Below are 15577 nucleotides of genomic sequence, written 5' to 3'. Positions count from 1 at the left end.
TGGCCATTTGCATGGCCATTTGGAAGATTTGGGCTAGTGTAGACACGGCCAGAATGTTTCAGGGGGAGGGGGAAGTGGGAAGGAGGGAAAAAATCTCATCAGTCCCATAAGTCAAAAGCTGATTGCCCTTCCCCATTTAGTGGCAGTACGTTTTTAAAATGGAACAGTGACTCTTCCATTGCTACGAATGTTATTTTTAATAGTTCCTAACTGTGTACAATAATGTTCTGGAAGTGAATTGTTCATATCTCCAGACAAACTGCACAGCTGATCTGAACTAGGTGGGCTTGACAACTGCATCATCTATTAAGGCTGCTTTGTGCTGCTGCTCAGACCCCGGTAGGAGGTGGTAGCTAGAACTGGTATAGTGTTTTCTATACTACTTCGTACCTGTGGCTGCTGCATCTAGATGGTGTAGCTAGGGGAAAGAAAGTATAACCATGATTCCCTTGTATCCCACTGATTTCCTGCCATATGGGCTGCCATACATTTAGCATAACCTTTAGGCTAAATGACAGAAAACAAAGGTTAAGCAAAAATGGTCAGCTTTCAATATGGGCCTAATATTACATTCTAGGTCTCCTGTTGTTTAACGTATTAATGACCTGCAAAAGTGGTGAACTGTGAATTAGCAAAATTTAAAATTAACCCAAAGTTATACAGTCTCAGAGGTGTATTGTGTTAGTCCGTAACTTTAAAAACAACAAGCAGTCCTGTGGCCCCTTAGAGACTAACAAATTTATTAGATCATGAGCTTTTGTGGGTAAAACCCTCTTCATCCTATTAGCCAACTCTAGAGAAAAAAGTGAAACATCTCCGTGGATCCTAACCTAAGTTGGAATAGTCAACAAGATGGCAGTTGAAATTGGCTTCTGGCAAACGCACAATAATGCAAAGCAGAAGGAATAATTTGAATTGCTCATGACTATTGCTGATTTAAAACTAACTGTAACCAGTCCTAAAAAAAAGACATTGCAATAGCTCAGTGAAAAGCTTTGCTTGAGACCCACCAGGGGTTCAAAAAATAACAGTGGAAAGCAATACTGAACTCATTGTGATGTCTTTTTGTAACATAGTGGTATGTCCTCCTCTGGAGAACAAGGTTCCATTTTGATCCTTCCTCATAAAATGGATATGGCAGAAATCTAAGGTGTGAGAGGCAATGACAAATATTAAAGATATGTGAAGACTTCCCTCTGAGGAAAGAGTGAGAGTGGGAGTCTTCAGCTTAGGGGATATTTTTAGTAGGATTAGGCTGAAAGAGAGGTCAGGCCAACCCAGATCCTGTCTTCAGTCTTCTACAAAAACTCATGCAGCAGTTCTACTGCCAATTAAATTTTACAGTGTTGTGTGCATCTGGAGGTTCCGGTGTGGGATCTGTAACACCAGCTGTAAACCTCTCCCATATATAATTTATTTCAGCCCTACTGAAGTCTGTTTATTTGAAGGGTCTTGCAGATATTCTTTCACCACCATGGTTGCACTGGTTGCTTTTGTCTGGGCCATTTCTCCTTATCAAATTCAGACAGGAATGGTCAATGTGTTGACTGACAGGCTATGACCACATTTATCCAGGTAGGAGAACCTCCCTTGTCTCCATTTCCTATCAGATCAATCTGCAGACAAGCAGGAAATTTTAACTGTGCTTCTCACTATCCAGGGTTTTTTTGTTTTGTTTTGTTTTTAAATAAAAGAGCCTTTTTTTAACACAGTATGTATTTGCTGAATAATTTTGTAACATTACAATTAGTGTACTTTCACCTTTTGTCCTGGGCTTTCTTCCTTCAGAGGCGTAAGAGGCACATATGTAATCAGCTCGTTTTATATTGTCAATATTTAGCCTCAATTTTTTTCTGCATGTGTATGCTGTTTGTGATCTGTGAGCTAAATTCTATGTTCTGTAAAGGAGTGCAGCAAGCTGGATTTCAACTGAGCAATACTAATTTATACCAGCAAAGAATTTGTTTCCCTTTCTTTTTCACTGAGGCCAGAATCTGATGTTCAGGAAGCAGTTGCCTACCATACCTCTTGCTGTATTTGTAACAGATAAACAGGAAATACAATAAGCAGTTCCTCAGTACCTGCTCCCCAACAGCTTGCAATTGATTTAGCAATTCTTTCTCTGTTTTGTCTTCCAGTATTACTATTCTGTAAAAGATATATCTGTTGGAGGCATGTGTATCTGTTCTGGTCATGCAAGGGCTTGTCCTTTGGATCCAGCAACTAACGTATGTATATTTCTAGGCCCCTTATTCATGTGGGCCAGAAAAAATGAATAATCCCCATTGACAAAGTTATGTGAATTGATGTTGTCCATTCCCCACTTAGGCGATATAACCCAGACCTGCATGAGGGTAAAATAACTTTGACACTCAGAAGCCGTGTCTACACGTGCATGCTACTTCGAAGTAGCGCCACTAACTTCGAAATAGCGCCCGTCACGGCTACACGTGTTGGGCGCTATTTCGATGTTAACATCGACGTTAGGCAGCGAGACGTCGAAGCTGCTAACCCCATGAGGGGATGGGAATAGCGCCCTACTTCGAAGTTGAACGTCGAAGTAGGGACCATGTAGTCGTTGCGCATCCTGCAACTTCGAAATAGTGGGGTCCGCCATGGCGGCCATCAGCTGAGGGGTTGAGAGACACTCTCTCTCCAGCCCCTGCGGGGCTCTATGGTCACCGTGTGCAGCAGCCCTTAGCCCAGGGCTTCTGGCTGCTGCTGCGGCAGCTGGGATCCATGCTGCATGCACAGGGTCTGCAACCAGTTGTCGGCTCTGTGGATCTTGTGTTGTTTAGTGCAAGTGTGTCTGGGAGAGGCCCTTTAAGGGAGCGGCTTGCTGTTGAGTCCGCCCTGTGACCCTGTCTGCAGCTGTTCCTGGCACCCTTATTTCGATGTGTGCTACTTTGGCGTGTAGACATTCCCTCACAGCGCCTATTTCGATGTGGTGCTGCGCAACGTCGAAGTTGAACATCGACGTTGCCAGCCCTGGAGGACGTGTAGACGTTATTCATCGAAATAGCCTATTTCAATGTCGCCACATCAAAATAGGCTACTTCGATGTAGGCTTCACGTGTAGACGTAGCCAGAATGATGGACTTGGAACTCCAACATCAGAATAACAGTAAAAGATTTTCTTAAAAAAATTTTTTGAAAGGCTTTAAATACATCCATTCATTCTGGAAATTCCCAGCTCTGACAGGAAGTTACATGCTTTGGTTTTAGAGACTGAACCCCCTCAGTCCGTCTTTCTATTCAATGGTATTGCTCGTGATTTTTCTTAAATAAATAATCATCATAATTTTAATGGATACCTGTAAGGAAACGATGGGGCATTTTCTGTCAGAAATAATAATTGAATATGAACTGAATCTGTCCAGAAAATCATGAGATGGTTATAATTTTGTCTTCTCTATATTTTGCTTTCCACATAAGTTTAACTCTATCAGAACATAATCAAATACAGAAGGTAGGCCTGATTCTCCAGCTTTCTCCCGATTTCATACATGTGTTCAAGCACATTGGCACTCAGATGAAATTGTTGAAAGAGTTGTTGAATTCTAGAGGAATTTAAAGTTAAATTATATCCCGGCCATAAAGTGAAATAGGATATTTCAAAAACTCTTTGAAAAATCTAATTCTGCAAAAATATCCATGGTTGTTATGGGTGATTTCTATAGAATCTTGAGGGTTTTATACTTACAGGCCTTTTTCTTAAGATCTGCTTAATAAATGCCAAACTGTTTCTGCAGTTCTTCTCAAAGAAGATCATAACCTTAGAACTATGCCTCTCCATTGGGCTTGTCTTGAAAGAGTGGCGGTAACACTGTAGAATCAGAAAGGGGTCTAACAGAAAACTCTGTTTGGATAGCCTGCGTATGTAACAAAGGGAGGGGTGAAGTATCCTGTTCTACCACGATGCAAATGTTTATTATCTGAATGTTGTTAAAATTATAATACCGAGAAAAAATAAATGGAATGTATATGGAATCTGGGGTAGATCACTTTGCTTGCAATAATTTGCACACATATATTACTGAAAATCAGCAGTACTCAATTATTTATGATCATTATAAAAATATGATTAATAGATTTTAAAGTACCATTGAAGAACACAGGTTAATATGAGATAGTGTCCGCCAGGCATACATTGGTTTGCACGTATTCCAAGCTCTTCTTTTTGCTTTGTTCTCACATCATGTTGTGTTCATATTTTGTTTTCTTTTTTAAATATCAATTAGAGATCTGCTTGTGAATGTGAGCATAATACATGTGGAGAAAGTTGTGATCATTGCTGTCCGGGATTTCATCAAAAGCCCTGGCGAGCTGGGACGTTTCTGGTCAAGTCTGAGTGTGAAGGCAAGTTACAGAAAAGCAAAGCAAAATAAAAAGTTTTAGCTTAACTCCTGGTCAGCGCTAAATAGTATTTAGTCCTTAAGCCAGTGCAGAATTAATTTAACTTCAAAATGGCACTAGCACTTGATTGTAAATGTTAATCACCAGTTAGTTCACATTCACTATACTATTTTACCAAGTAATAAAAATTCCAGTTTACAAAAGTGAAAATTAAAAATGTTTTGTGAGAATATATCAATTTTGATGAAATTTTCAACAGGAGACTATCAAAACTATTTGTTTTGATTTTCTCATTTTGTTTTGATACGGTAAAAATGGTTAATTTAATTCAGTTAATTTTGACTATTTATATATTTATATGTAATAGTTTTATATATATTTATATAAAAAGTTCCAATATTGTCTAAATGAAATAATTTGTTTCCAAACAATTATTTTTTCTAAACTTACATTTTTGGAAAATATTGATATTCAATTTTTCATTCTGATTTGAAATGAAAAGAAAGTTCAAAAATCTGGAATTTCACCTATCGCTAATAATAATAGTTAACATTAGCAAACCAGTTTAATTTCTAAACCTATTAAAATTCAGCGCAACTGTACATGAATGCTAATAGAGCTACAGGAGTTGAAATGCATTTATTCTAATGCTCTTTGCAATTTTTAAGCTGCAGGACTGTACCTAATTAGTTGCAATGAGCCCATAGGGTCTGGTCTGGTCCACAGCATGCTGAAGTCAGTGGAAAGATTTGCTCTTGAGTTCAGTGGACTTTGTATCGTGATTTTCTATTTGTTAAAATTTGGAAATTGCAATTATCAAAATAATCCATCTATACATACCAGCTCCCAAATTTGTTTATAACACACAGAAGATGTTGGAAGTTGGCTGTGGAGCTGGACTTTAAATCCCAGTTAAGATGAGACTAAGGTTTGGCATTGAAGTTGACTCACTAGGTAGTGCTGAAATCTTATAGACTGTTTTGTGCATTTTAATAGTGGAAATCTCATTACACAAAGCAGTATATTGTTCTTTTGTTATTTTGGGTCCATCCTGGAACAAAACCAAAGAGGACAATCTTACAGCTGAGGATTCAAATCTGACCTACCCTGAAATCTGAAGGAATTTGAATTCAAAGTCTTTATTCTGACCATCTCCAGCATGCAGTATATGTAGACGAAGTACTTTCATTTAACTTCCTATTTAGCTTTGATGAATATTATTGTAGCTAAACATGTTAACATTTCAATATATTCTTTGTAGTCCATGTGCCTGTTTCTGTCTTGTACTATCCAGCTTTCTCATGAGCAATTCTTGCGTTCAGCAAATTGTTATGGGATCACTAATTTATGGCATTTTTTAAAAAAGGGGCTTTTAGGACTTTTTCCCAAGATAAGACACCTAGAATGAAATATTACATGAAGGAACTCCAGGCACCATTTGTGAGTGGACCTTATTAATTTTAAGAGCTGAAGAAGTGGTATGCTCATGAGTAAGTGTGCTATTTGTTTCAATGTTCATGACATAGCTGTCAAAATGATGAAGGGATGTTGTTAATACTTCAATAAAAAAGTTATTTTTGCGTGTCTGTTGCCTGGATGTGATGTTTGATATTCTAGTTGTCTCTTTTTCAGAATGCAATTGTCATGGGAAGACTAAGGAATGTTACTATGATCAGCATGTTGCAGACAGAAATCAAAGTTTGAATATCCATGGAGAATACTCAGGAGGTGGAGTGTGTATTAATTGTACAGAAAACACTGCAGGCGTAAACTGTGAGACCTGCATTGATGGCTACTTCAGGCCAAAAGGGGTAAAGTATGCTCTGCTGTCACTTCTGTGTAGCTCAAGCCATCACTCTGTGTGGAGAGTTAGGTTATTAAGTAGAGAAGACACACTTTTTATTGTCATTTTATGAAGGTTAAATTCTAAATTTGACAGCCTACTACTCGCTTTTCACAGTTGGAAATCTGAAAAGTAGATGTTCATAGGAATATGAAAGCAAATTGTGTTGATATGAAGGAATGTACTTAAGGTCAGGGCCTCCAGCTAGTACTTCAGTTTGAATTAAAGGAAGATGCAATCCTGTAAACACAGCTTTCTTGTCAGTAGAGAATTTCAACATACACTCTCCAAAAGCAGAGAAATATTGCTATAGTTGTTTTGGGTGGTGGGGAAATTGAGAGAAAGGAGACTCTCTAATTTGTTTAAGCTCTTTAAATATAAAGTAGTTGTTCTTCTAAGTCTATCTGTTACGATGACCTGACCTTTACCAGGCATGGCCAAAACACAGTTGCAAACCAGACATAGTAACCAAATTCTACACTGTACTCTGGGGATGCTTTGCACTTCTGAAGAGAGAATCATGGTCTATGGAAGTGCTATACTAAATCCCAGATGTGTTGCTCCATCTCAGTCTGAGCTGAGGCCATGAGAAGAAGCATGACACACTGGGACCAATTTTCGCCATGTGCTGTGACTCAGTACTAAAGATCCAGAGAGCCACTCTCTGTTCTATTTAGGTGCACCTCCTGGGTTCCTGAAAGTCTCGTTGTCAGTGGGGTCCTCTGCTGAGCAAAGACTGACCACTGGACCTGGTTGTTCTTCCCTCTGCTGCCTTGGAGACTAACAACAAATGAAAACAATTAAGGATTCCCCCTATGTAGCAAGATTGGACTTTGACTTCAAAGGACATAGAATAAACAGTTTTGGTCTCTTGTCAGCAGCAGGATGGTAAAACTGATGTTGGAGCAAAATTCAATCTGTCAGCCAATTACTAATGTTTGTGTCCACAATCAACTGCAGATACAGACAATGTAGGAAAGTGACTGAATCACCTGAGTGTCTCTCAGGTAAAAAATTGCTAAGATTAGCATGATTAACAGATTGAAAAACTGAATGAACAATGTACTAAACATAGTATGATTCGATCCTGATTTGTTTTGTTTATTTTTAATTAAGTACCAGTTTTTAATTTTTAGCTTTGAAACTCAGTGGGGTTTTTGATACTTTTATTTATTTATGGTAGGTATTACCAGATAATCCTAACCCGTGCCAGCCATGTTCCTGTGATCCAGTTGGGTCTTTACATGCTACTTGTGTCAAGGATGAGAAAAGTGCGCAGAGAGGTGAGATCCCTGACAGTTCAATTACAGTATTAATTTTTGTGCACAATAGTATTAAAAGGGTAGCTGAATCAACTCTCCTCATTGAGAGTACCAAAGAAATTCCACCTCACAGCAGACCAGTGCTAATTTATTCACATCAACCTTATTCTGCCTGTGCTCTCACAACATTCTCTCATACTGGATTTCAGTTTTGCAGCCTGCAGATGTGCATGTGAGGAAGAGTATACCCATCTGTACTTTTTCACGTTGTCTTTTTTTCCATTATTGCTTGAGTCTCTGAAATGTGGTAGATACTGACACACACACACACACACACACACACACACACACACACACACACACACACACACACACACACAGAGAAAGGCTGTGGCCACAGTACCCCCTCCTTTCAGAGGTGCTATGGTAATGTGGCACTTTGGAATATGCTAATGAGGCACTGCCAGGAAAATGCAGCACCTCATTACCATAATGGTGGTCATGCGCGCTTCGCAACTACCGGTTTCAAAATTCATGCCGTTCTTGTAGCTTGGGGGCCTTTCAAAATGATCCCCCTGATTTCCAAATGGGAAGAAGGGACTTTCGAAATCAGGGGGCTGTTTCAAAAGGCCCCCGGCTACACAGACGGTGTGCATTTTGAAACTGGCAGTTTTGAAGTGCATGTGGCTCCCATTATGCTAATAAGGTGCTGCATATTCATGGAAGTGCCTCATTAGCATATTCCAATGTGCCATATTACCATAGGCCCTCCAAAAAGAGGTGCTAGTGTGGCCACAGCCAGAGAGAGAGAAATTCATCCTATAGTATATTTCCTCATTCTGTGCTGAGAAGTAAAATTCATGCATGGCTCACACAGCATGAAGTGGCATCCTTGTCAAAGATTTTCTAGTTTTGTTGCCAAGAGCAAAAACCTTCTCTTTCAGAGACAGAGATTAAAATAAAGCAGAAACTTAATCTTATTCGCTCTTTTCTTCTGAGTGCCTATTTGCATTTGAAAACTAGGAAAAGTCCCTTTGAAATGTGTTATATGTCCCTATCATCTCTATTATTATTGTAGGATTACAAACTCTTCACCTTAGTTTCCGTATAACAGCCATATTCAAACAGAGAACATGCTGCTTTCTTGTAGCTTGGAAACAATGCTTTTTTGCTGTTGACATTTGGTTGCAATGCAGCAAAATTTCAAGGCTGGTTTTTAATTTATTTTAGTTGGACTAATTGTACACCATTGGTAAGAAATAATTTAGTGATTTTTTTTCAAGAAAATGGATGGAATGTAAAAGAAGAACAAAAAATTAATAGAACTAGAAGAGACTTTCTGAGGTCATGGACTCCAGTCCCCTCCTCTCACAACATGACCTCTCACCATCCTTGATTCCCACCCCACTCCCCCATCAGCTTCAGATCCCTGGATACCGCCCCCTCAACAAAGAATTGCGCTCACAACCCACAGTTTAGCAGGCCAGGGCTCAAACCACTGAGCTACTCCTCTGTTGTCAATGGGAAACCCCAAAGTACAAAATCTGCTACATCAGTTAAGTAACACAATTAAAGATTCTATATAGAATGATAGAGCCTGATTAGTACAGGAGCAAAACCAACAGTGTATCACACAGATTAACAGGAAATTATTTTGCAATTTAACAGAACATGACTCCCAGGTTTAGAAAAGACAAAGCAAGACAGTGTGATGTCTTTAGCAAACCTAGGGATAAAAGTGCTAAGGTTATAGTTGAAGGACTTTAAAAAAGGCTACTTTTGTTCTATAAAAAGGGACATGTTTTATTCAAACATCTGCTACAGCTGTTAGTCAGTTGCTTTAGTAAAATAATGAGACTATTATTTTGAGGGAAGAAGGCCTTAATTAAAGAAATGTGCCATACATATATGCATGTCTGCGGGTTGCTGTTAGTTACCTCTCTATTTTTCATACCTACTGAACTACCCACAGTAGGGGAGATTCTACAGGGTTTTGTACTATGGGGTGCAAGGTCACACTGGATTTTATACCTGCTTGAAAATAATTGCAATCCCCCATGTCCTTTTTAAAACCTTGTCCTTCCTTGCTTTGTGATTCTTGTCCTCCCCTTATTCTCCTTCTGCCTCTGCAATCGTTCTGCCAGTGTTTCTTCTGACAGATTCTCCTGCTCTCCCGTCATCTTTCTGGTGGTGTCCTGCAGAGCTTCAGTTTTGGCCAGCTCCTCATCTTTCTCCGCAGTTTTTCTGTAGTGTCTCTATCCATTCAGTTCTCTATTTCAATGTCTCTAATAGCCTGGTTCTTTTAACATTTTTCTCTCTCTTCACACCATTAATTCTGTAATCTAGGCCCTTATCTTCTTTGGTTTGCCAAAAACACCTCCTTCGTGGCAACTCTTTTCAGCTCCATGTGTGTTAGAACTCTCTTTTAGTTTATCTGTTGGCTCTGTTTTCTCTACCATATCAGATATGAGCTTTGTTCCTCATCTTTCAGGTCTGTAATTCCTCTTTCCTTCCCTACTTACCTATTCTTGGTTCTTGTCTCATTGCCCTGTGCCTCTCTGTTCTGCCAGTGATGCCGGTCTCAGTTGTCTGCATTTATCCACATCTTCAACAAACTCCTCTAGTCTGTTTTTCCATGCCAGTCTTCATGAAAATCAAAAAAGAGTCCGACAAAAAGTGGAAACGAGATCAAATTACGAAGGTTAAATGCAAATAAATAACACAAGGATCATTTCAGTGGAGTCTATCTGTCCTTTCCATCTGGTCTTCATCCCATCATCTTTTCTTCAGTTTGTTCTTTTGTAGTTTCACTATAAAAGTCTCTCTTTTTTAAGGGTACAAAAAAGGAGAGATGAGTGGAATAGCCCATCCTCTAGTTATTTTGTCCTTCAGTTAAACCAGGGGTGGCCAACCCATGGCTCTTGAGCCGCATGCAGCACTTTGAACAATGAAATGCGGCTTCTGCTCAGAGCCTCACACTGGGACTGCTTAGCACTGCTCTGTGCATGTGCTCCAGCACCTGAAAGGAAAACCAAATGGTGGCAGTGTGGTGGCAGCGCCATTGAATCCCATGCACAATGGGCAATGGGTTAGAGGCAGGGAGCTGGGAGTGCCTCACTCTAGTGGAGGGGCATGGGATTGGGTTAGAGTGGAGTGCTGGGCATGCCTGACTGTAGGGAAGAGAAGGGAAGGGGGATTGGATTAGAGCAGGGGTGGGTGCAGGTGCAGCCTGGCTGTGGAGGAGGGGAGGGGAACTTGGTTAGAGGAGGGAGGCTGGGAGTGCCTGGCTCTAGGAGAGGGCATTTAGCCAATATTTTATAGATGTATAAAAATAAGTACACAATATGTGGCTCTTTACACTCTATCCACAGCTATTTTGGCTCTTCGTCTCTAACTGATTGTCCACCCCTGAATTAGGCCTAATATCAGATATGCCATTTCTGGCTCATAAACCTTCAGTTCCACTTCTCTTGTGTATAAATAACTTGACCTACTTTCCATGGTAAATTCCTAAGCAGGAAAAAGTTATAGCCCAATTGTTGCAACATCTCTTATGTTACATGTGACACTGTAGTATCTAGGCACAGAGCCAAACTTTTTTTCCTTACAGTTCCTTGTTCATTTCTATCTTGAATAAATGCTCACTAGCTGAATGAAATCTTATGTACTAAAAATAAATTGTACCTAGCCAATTGTGAAGGAAGTACTGTGTATTGAGCCCATAATATGCTACTTTAACAGTATATCTATTTCAGTGAAGATAGCAAAAAGTCTCTCATCCAAGACAGCAACTGAAAAAAGCCAATTTGCTTGCGTATTTGTAAAGTGAAATGAGTCTGTTTCTTGTCTGAATGAAAGGCTGAGAAACAAGATCAGTTCCAATGGAATTTCTCTATATACTTGCAAATCAGAGTGAACACGCGTTAGATGAATTGAAACACTTTCCAGAGGAGCTGGCAACTTGTTTAAGGAGAAATTGTTTGCTTGGTGTGAAATGGAAATCTGCTTCTGAATCCTGTGGCACACCAAGAAATAAATAAGTTAAAATTCTCAAATTTAAACGGGAAGATGGCAATTTGGGGTAAACGTTAGTAATGAGTGACTGGCCTTGAGGCAGAGGTTACAGGACATGCACTCTGTGTATGCCAAGGCTGAGCATTATTGGGTATGAGTTCTAATTAAAGTTTCTCTCTGTGGTCCGGTACAGGAGTACTTTGTATATTTGGTACAATTAACAATTGGCCATTGCTGCAAGAAAACACAGAAATTACATGTAGAGTTATGAAGAGGTTGGGACAGATCAGAAAACAGGTTGGAGAATTCATTCCCAACTGATCTGCAAAAGTTTCAGTAAAAACTTTTCTTTTTTACTGTATAAAATCTATTATGAACAGCAAACAGTAAACCCTCAAAATGCACGATTTTGAGTTGTACTTAACTCGCATTAAAGCAAGTTAAGCACAACTCAAAATCTTGCTTCCTCCAGTTCTGGCTCAACCCCGCTGGCCCCACACAGCCCTGGTTCAACCCACCCTCGGCCCCAGTTCAAACCCCCTGCGGCCCGGCTCACCACCCCCACACAGCCCTTGCTCAACTCCATCCCCCCACCGCTCCTGCAGCCCTAACCCACCCGAGGCTTAACTCCTTGGCCCCCACCCATGGCCCCAGCCCACCACCAGGTTTAACTCTTCTCAACTTGGCCCCCACCCATGGCCTCCCCAACCCCAGGACTTACCTTTCAAAAGGAGCTTCAGGTGCTCCTGCTGCTGCCCCAGCTGCAGAACAGCATTCCTCCAGGGAGAAAAGCCCTTGCCCCGTCCTGCCCCACCCCCCGCCAACTTAGGCAGAATTCGAGTTATGCGAGGGTGCATGGGAATGCAAACCTTGTGTAAATCAGGGGTCTACTGTACTGTACATTTTAACGGCAATACTTTTCCTACTATCCTAGCATGTCCCAAGGATAACCTTAAGGGTGAATAATGAGGCTTCTGGCATGAATAGCACATTTAAATATTTGAGTATGGTAGGTTTACATTCAACATAAATAAGGGACAGAACCAGAATCTTTTATGAAACCATCCTGAGCTACAATGTTTGGTATGGATAAAAAGGAGCTGTGACGTAAAAAAACCCTTTGGATTTGGATTTAAAAGGCCATAATTATGCAAAAAAAATTGCCTGATTAAATTGACTTCTTCTGCCCATCTCAAACCCTGGTTACCTGTGGAAAACTGATGCACAGAAGACAAAAGATTCAGTCCATATTCACCCAAGCCAGTGGCAGAGCTGGAACCTCTGAGACCCAACTCCCAGACCACTGCTCTTAAAATTAGATAATCCCCAGATGTCTCAGCCCACCACCTTATCTGAGGCACTATAGTTTGGGATGAAAAAAACACTCCTAGTAATTGTGCTCTTAAATAACCTGTAACAACTGCAGTGATTTGTATGAGTCTGGAATGAAAGACTCTATCATGCTGCTATTTTGTTTCCCACATATCTAAATCTCAACTACAGCTATTTATTTTAAATGTAAAAGAGATTTCTTGTGGGATTAAGGTGCTAGTTGATAGGAGTAAGAGTGGCACACTGACACTAGGATTTTCAGCTTTTCAGGTCATGGACTATATACACAATTCATACTTGTGCAGTGCCTAACACAGGTGTGGCTTTGATCCATCCACCATCATAATACAAATAACTAAATCAGTCCGTGTGTAAGTTTAGTGTATTCTTTGACTTCCACAGGCATGTTCCCTGGATTCTGCCACTGCAAGCCTGGCTATGGAGGTGCAAGCTGCAACCGATGTGCATTGGGTTACAAAGGTTATCCTGACTGTGTGGCCTGTACCTGCTCCCCAAAAGGCAGCTTGAATGATGATCCTTGCATAGGCTCCTGCATTTGTAAGGTACTGGTATCAAACTGTTTTCATCCATAGTGAATCGCCATTGATGCTATGAGGAATTAAAACCCATTATCGTCTACCGTCATTGCAATGTTGTTATGCTTTTCTTCAATCGATTTCATGTCCAGTCCACTGTGGGTGCTGACACAACTGTCAGAGGTATTTCTCTTAGCGGTTCCTGTCGGGGAGCGTGAGCACTCTTTGGTGCCTCATGCCACTGCACACAGGTATAAAGGGCCACATCTACACAGTGTGATGCTTCCAATAGGGTCATGCAAATAAGAGCGCTCAACAATACAAATGAGGCACCAATTTACAAATCACATGCCTCATTTGGATACTCTTTTGTGATCACTCTCCCAGCAGAGGCGTGTAGATGGAGTTCGGTTGACCAAAACCTCCTTGTTGACAGCCCCCTTATCCCTGACAACCATGAGGGATAAGGGGCAGTTGACAAGCGTGGTTTTTGTCAACAGAGCCCTGTCTACACTGTTTTGTGGTAACAGAAGCCTCTTGAGGGACAGCAATCATGCAAGAGTATGCAAATGAGGAGTACACTTTGTAAATTAGCACCTCATTTGTGTTGTCAGGTGCCCTCATTTGCATGATCCTGCTTGCAGCAGCACACCATGTAGACATAACCAAGGTCTGTATTGCCCTGTCCCTTCAGTTCCTTCCTACCATCAGTGATGGTTGTTGTTGGAGCTGCCATCTTGGGTGCTTTATCCTTTCTCTCCCATACTGTGAATGGTACCTATAGTGTAACTCTGTAGTCTTGTAAAACACACCTGTAATGGTTTTTAGGAATAAGTTTGAAATACATTCTTTTTAATGTACAGTTGCTGGTGCCTGGTTGGGTACTGGACTTCGCACCAGACTGATGCCCTCTTCTTCTGGCTTTAAGGCATATTATTCATGTAATAGATCTGTGTCTGTGAGTGACCTGTACCTTAGTTGCATTAAGTGTGTGGGAAAGGTATATGTAAGGGACAAATGCTACATTTGTAGAGGGTTCAAGCCCCATTTGAAAAGGATAGGGCCATCAGTACCTGCACTTGAAGTCTTCACTTCACTTACCGCTGGAACTCACCCCTGCTCCAAATGGGGACCAAGTGTGTCTGAGTCTCCTAGCAGCGCTGCCTCTGTTCTGACAGAGTCCTCAGGCAGATCTGTGTTACCAGGGCCTAAGGAGAGACTGCATATGTCTAGTAATGGCTTGACATCAGGACCCCCCAAGATACGCTAAGTGTTCGGAAAACCTGGGCATCATGGGTGCTGCCAGGCCAGCCCACATAAATGTCCTGGAAATGGCCCCGGCTGTCCACCAAGGCCTGGAGGACCACTGAGTGGTAGCCCTTGCGGTTGATGTACCATCCTCCACTGTGTTGCGGGGCACGGATGCGGATGTGAGTCCCATCCAGAGCCCCGAAGCAACTGGGGAAGCCCAGCGTGGCAAAGCCCGCGATGGTGGCATCTGGGACCCCCAGCATCATGAGCCTGTGGAGGAGCATGGCGTTGATGGCACGCACAACCTCCAGGGAAAGCACATGGGAGAGCACCAATGAGGGGTGAGCAGGGTGTGCGTGGCCCAGCCCTGCCCTGCCCTTCCCTCCCCTCCCCTCCCCTCCCCTGCCCTGCCCTGCCCTGCCCTGCCCTGCCAGGGCCCACCTGCCCTCCCCCCCATGGGTCCTCTTAGCTCCATAAGGACAGCCCCGACGGTGGCCTTACCGACGCCAAACTGCTGTCCCACGGATCGGTAGCTGTCTGGAGTGGCCAGCTTCCAGACAGCGATGCCGACCCGTTTCTCCACAGGGAGGGCACGCCACATGGCAGTGTCCTGGTGCCTGAGTGCGGGAGTGAGCCACTGGCACAGCTCCATAAATGTCTGCCGCCTCATCCTGAAGTTCCTGAGCCAGCGGTCATCGTCCCACTCCTCAAGCACCAGCCGCTCCCACCAGTCGGTGCTGGTGGGGTAGCTCCACAGGCGGCGGCGTGTGAGGTGGCGGGGGGGCGGTGCTGCAGGGTTGGGGGTTGAGCCCTGCTCCCCTGGGGGCTGCTCCTCCTCCGGTGTGGCAAGGATGTGCTCAGCTGCCTCCCGCATGGCATGGATCAGAGCGAGCCCTGCTCCTGCCGAGAGGGCTGGGTGGACCTCTGGCTGCTGCTGCTGCTGCTGCTGCTGCTGCTGGGGGTCCATGACTGCGTCGCCCGAG

At 42.3% G+C, this 15577-nt stretch overlaps 1 protein-coding gene across 4 annotated transcripts in view; it reads left to right on the top strand.

The window, feature by feature from the left end:
* LAMA2 (laminin subunit alpha 2) overlaps nucleotides 1-15577 on the top strand; it is a 588677-nt gene that overhangs the window by 226137 nt on the left and 346963 nt on the right. For all 4 annotated transcript variants that reach the window (XM_074990592.1, XM_074990590.1, XM_074990591.1 and 1 more), the window contains exons 6-10: nucleotides 2139-2228; nucleotides 4242-4359; nucleotides 5989-6167; nucleotides 7383-7482; nucleotides 13210-13370. In XM_074990592.1, coding sequence (XP_074846693.1) covers nucleotides 2139-2228; nucleotides 4242-4359; nucleotides 5989-6167; nucleotides 7383-7482; nucleotides 13210-13370 — 648 coding nt within the window. The remainder of the gene's footprint in view (nucleotides 1-2138; nucleotides 2229-4241; nucleotides 4360-5988; nucleotides 6168-7382; nucleotides 7483-13209; nucleotides 13371-15577) is intronic.

This window comes from Carettochelys insculpta, chromosome 3 (genome assembly GCF_033958435.1).
Source record: "Carettochelys insculpta isolate YL-2023 chromosome 3, ASM3395843v1, whole genome shotgun sequence".
Lineage (NCBI taxonomy): Eukaryota > Metazoa > Chordata > Testudines > Carettochelyidae > Carettochelys > Carettochelys insculpta.
This window is presented reverse-complemented; position numbering and strand designations above follow the sequence as displayed.